The sequence below is a fragment of the Telmatherina bonti genome (genome assembly GCF_933228915.1).
Source record: "Telmatherina bonti genome assembly, chromosome: 4".
Classification (NCBI taxonomy): domain Eukaryota; kingdom Metazoa; phylum Chordata; class Actinopteri; order Atheriniformes; family Telmatherinidae; genus Telmatherina; species Telmatherina bonti.
Window position 1 is genome coordinate 8,886,844 of NC_136622.1, and position 4,887 is coordinate 8,891,730.

Sequence of the window (4,887 nt, forward strand, 5' to 3'; positions counted from 1 at the left end):
ATTGCGGGCAGGAGCTCAAAGTGGCGAAAGTGACACAAATGTCGAAGAAGGTTATAAATAATATACAACTATGGACCCTTCATTTTATATCCTTATTCATAGAATAAACATGCAACAAAGAAAGAATAAAATTCAACATAGGAAAATTATTGCTTTGACACAAGTTTAGACTGGATTTGGAACGACGTGTGGTGGTTGCTGTGGTGACAGCCGGTTGTCACGTGATCTGAGACAAGAAGAAAATAGCCAGCTTTGTGTCCGAATAGAATGAGTTCCCAATATAGTGTGACCAAATGAAGACATGGTGAGAGTAAAAACTCTTATGTCTCCAGATGACCCATCTCTTTTGGGGTCTCACCTTGTCTGGCCGTATACTCGTTATCCTCGATGAGGCGAGCCAGACCAAAATCTGCAACTTTACAGACCAGGTTATCTCCCACCAGGATGTTGGCAGCACGAAGGTCCCTGTGCACGTAGTTCATCCTTTCCACATAGGCCATCCCTGAAGCAATCTGAGTAGGAAGAGGAAAAGTGTTTTGGTTATTCTTATGGGAAAGAAGAGCTGGAGAGCTGACAGGAGAGACCTTGTTCTGACCTGTGAGGCCATGTCCACCAGCTGAGGGAGGCGGAGCATCTTCCCCATGTCCCCTTTCAGAAAATCCAGTAAGCTGCCTGTTAGGAAGGACGCATGGTGCATGTCAGTATCGGACTGATCTTTTAATCCATTTCAACAATGCGGCAATTATTTAAAAAATTCAAGGAGTGAAATCGCACGTGTCTTCATGCTGACCTTGGCCCATGTACTCTGTGACGATGTAGATGGGTTCCTCAGACACCACAGCGTAAAGCTGAACCAGTTTCTCATGTCTGAGCTTCTTCATGACCTGGGCTTCCTGCAGGAAGGCCTCAGGGGACATGGTGCCAGTCTTCAGGGTCTTTATCGCCACCCGAGTCGTACCGTTCCACGTTCCTGACAAAAGAAAAGCATGTTGCATCAGAATTCCCTGCAGGCTGAGAATCCGGATCATCAGGAAGAGCTGATCGGACGCAGACAAAGATCAGTCCACCACGAGCAGCAGACCAGTTTACAACAGAATAACCAGAATAATAATTCATGGAAGTTTCTCCAAGCAGCACATTAACTGAATGGCAGGTAAGGGTGTCAAGCCTGGATATAAAAGAAGCATGCACCAAAGGTTCAGTCTTTCCTGCATGGTTGGGTCAAAGCTCCCTGCTTGGGTTTAAATTCCATCAGAGAACCATCAGGCAGCTAATAAAAGACAATTTCTTAAGACAAAAATGCAACGATTCATTAATGCTTGGTCTTGGGAAGTCTGGGAAAATATCAGTGTGATAAGATGAGTCCACATTTCACCTGCTTTTAGAAAACCAAATGTCTGCATGTCTCCAAGCCAAAGATGAGAGCGATCACCCAGGTTATTATCAGAGAAAGTTGTGATGGTATGGTGAACATTGGTGTCCATGGAAGACTTCATTTGTGTGTGTGGTATTTTTATTTATTCATGTGCATAAAAAGGAATTGGGCCTGACTCAGCAAAAAACTATTTCAGCAGGTTCCTGCTCTACCTGCTCTGCCTCTGCAGAAACCACAAACTGCATATAAATGATAGACGGAGCCTCCGGGACGTCACCTGTAGGTTTCTGAAAAACTAAATTTAAACCTGTTGGGAAGTTGCCACCATCGCTATCTTGGCAGTGTCACACATGTCATTGCTCCTGGAAAATTAAAAAAATTAGCAAAGCGGTAGAGCTGAGAGGGGGGCTGTGAACGCCGGGGTGGATGATTGACACCTAACAAACCCGGAGATAAAAAGAGCTAAGCAGCTAACAGAGGTAGGCGGGCTAAAACCAAGACACACTGTCAGCCAGCTAAAATCCACAGTTGTTCTACAATCTGCCCTCCCTAAGTGGGATATTGGATACCTAACAATGAAAAGGAAAAGCCCCTAATAATGCCAAATTTTAAGATTAAATTACTTCTAAATGGAGGAGTAATAAAAATAAAAAAAATCTCTTCCACGACTGTTATTACGAAGGTACATATGACCTTTTTGTTTCTTTTTTCTCCACTAGGATGTAAACATGTTTATTTCTGCTGTGAAGTTGGTCTTTTTAACGTGGGAGTCTATGGGGATGAGAAGGTCTTGGCTGCAGCCTGGAGAATGAGGCGGGGCTGGATATTGGGTGGGGTTGGATGTCCAACCCTAACCACGCCCATTTGACATCCAACCACGCCCATTGGATATCCAATCCCGCCCAATATCCACCTCCACCCCATTCTACAGGCTGCAGCCAGTGGTTATTGATGGGGACTGACTCCCTTTTGCAGCCCCTGATGGATGAGGGGGAACTTCAATTTTTGGAACTTCACTTCACTTTTAACCACCGGAGGTTGCTGCGGAAACACGGACAGACACCAGACATCTTCAAAGACAAAACAATCACACATTCTTACAGGGGGAGAAAGCAGGAGTTGGAGGAGGCTGTGGAGGGGGCACATCAGTAGTCACAGCTGTAACTGTCGCCAAACGGTAGGAGTGGTTTAAAGTCCTGGTGATTTTATAGTCCTGATGTGATGTGGAATGCTGTTCCAGCATTTGATCAGCACATAAATCTTTTTTTTGACCATACAGTTCTTAAAAAGTGGAAGTGGGGTTAGGGGCAGATTGTGTCTATGGTGGAGAGTTTTTGGTTTACAATGGAAACAGGATTTGATGTGACCAGCTGTCTACTTGGAAAGTGTGCTGGAATGCACTTGGATGTTGGATTTGGCACATGGTAGCATCGAGGCGATGTCTTTTCCCAGGAGTTTGGTAGTTTGACTTCTTCATATCTTCTAAATCCAGTTTTTAAGTAAGTTTATAGTTTTCATTTAAACACTGAAAGAAAGCTGATTAACGTTGCTCATCACACAGTTTTCCGTTCATAAACCGTTTCAATATCATGAAAAGCAAGCCAACTTTGTTCTCTCTTTTACTCTCTTTGAGTCGGAGATTTGCCAGGTAGACAGGTAAAAAGTCAAACTTACCCATCCAGACTTCTCCGAAGCATCCCTGTCCCAGCTTCAGGTCTAGATGGAGGGACTCTCGTGGGATCTCCCAGGCATCCTTGGATAAGCCCTGAGTCTGTGGCTTCAGTATAGGACAGATGTTGGTCAAACTGTGACACAGTCCGTCAGCATGCTCTGGGGATGGAAAACAACTTGAGTGAGTCAGGATATTCTTCCGATGGACCAGGAAACAGAGTAAGAGGATTAAATAAACAAAAAGACGGTGTAAGGGTCTGTTTCTGTGTACTGACAAACTCACTGCGATAATGATTGACCAGCTGCTGCAGGGAACCGAACTGTGTGCGGGATGTGATGTAGAAGCCGCCGCTGTCCAGCTTCCTAATCTTATAGTGCTTCACGTCAAGCCCTTTGATGTTATCGTAATCCAGAACAGACAGACAGTAGGCACCTGGGAGGATTACCGGGGATAACACGGACACATCAGGAAAAGAAGGACGACAATGTGCTCATTTGACCACCAGAGGGCGCATTGACAACATGAAAACTCACACAGCTTCCTGCTCTAATGCTAATGTGGCTTGTGGTTGTTCATCTCCACACTGACCTCATTATATTTTGTACGTTCCCACAGCCCCCACTTACTCTGGTCGCTTATAAACACACACAGCTCATCAGGTGTGCAGATGCAGCAGAGGAACTACCAATCAGAACCATCGTCACCTCCGAACTTTCCCCATCTGATTAGTTTGGCCTGAATCCAGCGAACAGGAGGTAGTTTTCTTTATTCTCCTCATCTTATCTCAGTCAGACATGATGCCGAATTCATCCTGATCTTCATCGCACGCTGACACGTCTGAATGCGCTAGGCTAAATGTTCTGCGGGTTTCTTTGTCAATCAGTTCTGGAGAATGAATCATTTACTGACTCAGGTTCACAATTCCAGCTTTACTTCCTCATATTTGACTTATCAAAACTCCAGTTTCACAGACTCTTTAGAAATCCAGTGCCCCGGAGAGCTACCACCAGTATCTCAGGGACGATAGTGTGCTACTTTATGAAGTGACTTGTGATGGATAGCTTACCCTTAAGGTCAGGGATGTCCAGCTTTAGTCTTCAAGTGCCGCTATCCTGCAGTTTTAGATGTTTCCCTGCTTCAACACAACTGTTGCAATTTCTGCTCATGAATGTTGACCCATCAATCTGATTCAGATGTCCCGTAGCAGTAAACATCCTAAACCTGCAGGACAGCTGGCCTCAAGGACCGACTTGGGGCACCACTGCTTTGGGTGATCTATGGAAGTTTTCTGGGTATTTCTACCTGATCCTGGATGTTTACAATCCAGCTGTAAAAGTTAGTGATCAAAGATAATACTACTATCTATCACATTTTCATCACAAGGAGCAATCTCCATCACTACTATGTTGCTGAGAGATCTCTACCTTCACCAGGAAATTATGATGAAGACTCTTCCTTTCAAACTTTCCACCAATCAGAGAGCTTAAATTGATTGTAATGTCCAATCTGGAGCAGCCAAAGTTAATCTAGGAAGCAGAAAGTTCAGTGTGTGTCAGAAAAGAAGAAAACTAATGCTCCTCTGTGGCTGGAATAAAGTCAGGATTATGTTTCTGATACATGACGGCAGCTAATACCAGCTAAGTTTTACAGGGTATGAAAATCACAGCTGTTTGAGTGTGATTCATTTCGAGGTCTGTATTGTTGGTACAACACATGACACACTTTTCAGAGTTAAAATTATCAGCAGGGACAAGAATGTTAAGAATCCGAGGAAGAATGTCATATCCAGGAACTTTGCAGCAGATTGACGGTAATCCAGAAAAAAGCAGTACAGAAGACA

At 44.2% G+C, this 4,887-nt stretch overlaps 1 protein-coding gene across 2 annotated transcripts in view; it reads right to left on the reverse strand.

Annotated features, from left to right (window-relative positions):
* Window positions 1-4,887, reverse strand: part of src (v-src avian sarcoma (Schmidt-Ruppin A-2) viral oncogene homolog) — a 40,447-nt gene that overhangs the window by 5,166 nt on the left and 30,394 nt on the right. For both annotated transcript variants that reach the window (XM_079239553.1, XM_079239552.1), the window contains 5 exons: window positions 3,330-3,479; window positions 3,050-3,205; window positions 791-970; window positions 596-672; window positions 359-512 (listed from right to left, as the gene is read on the reverse strand). In XM_079239553.1, the coding sequence (XP_079095679.1) occupies window positions 359-512; window positions 596-672; window positions 791-970; window positions 3,050-3,205; window positions 3,330-3,479 (717 nt within the window). The remainder of the gene's footprint in view (window positions 1-358; window positions 513-595; window positions 673-790; window positions 971-3,049; window positions 3,206-3,329; window positions 3,480-4,887) is intronic.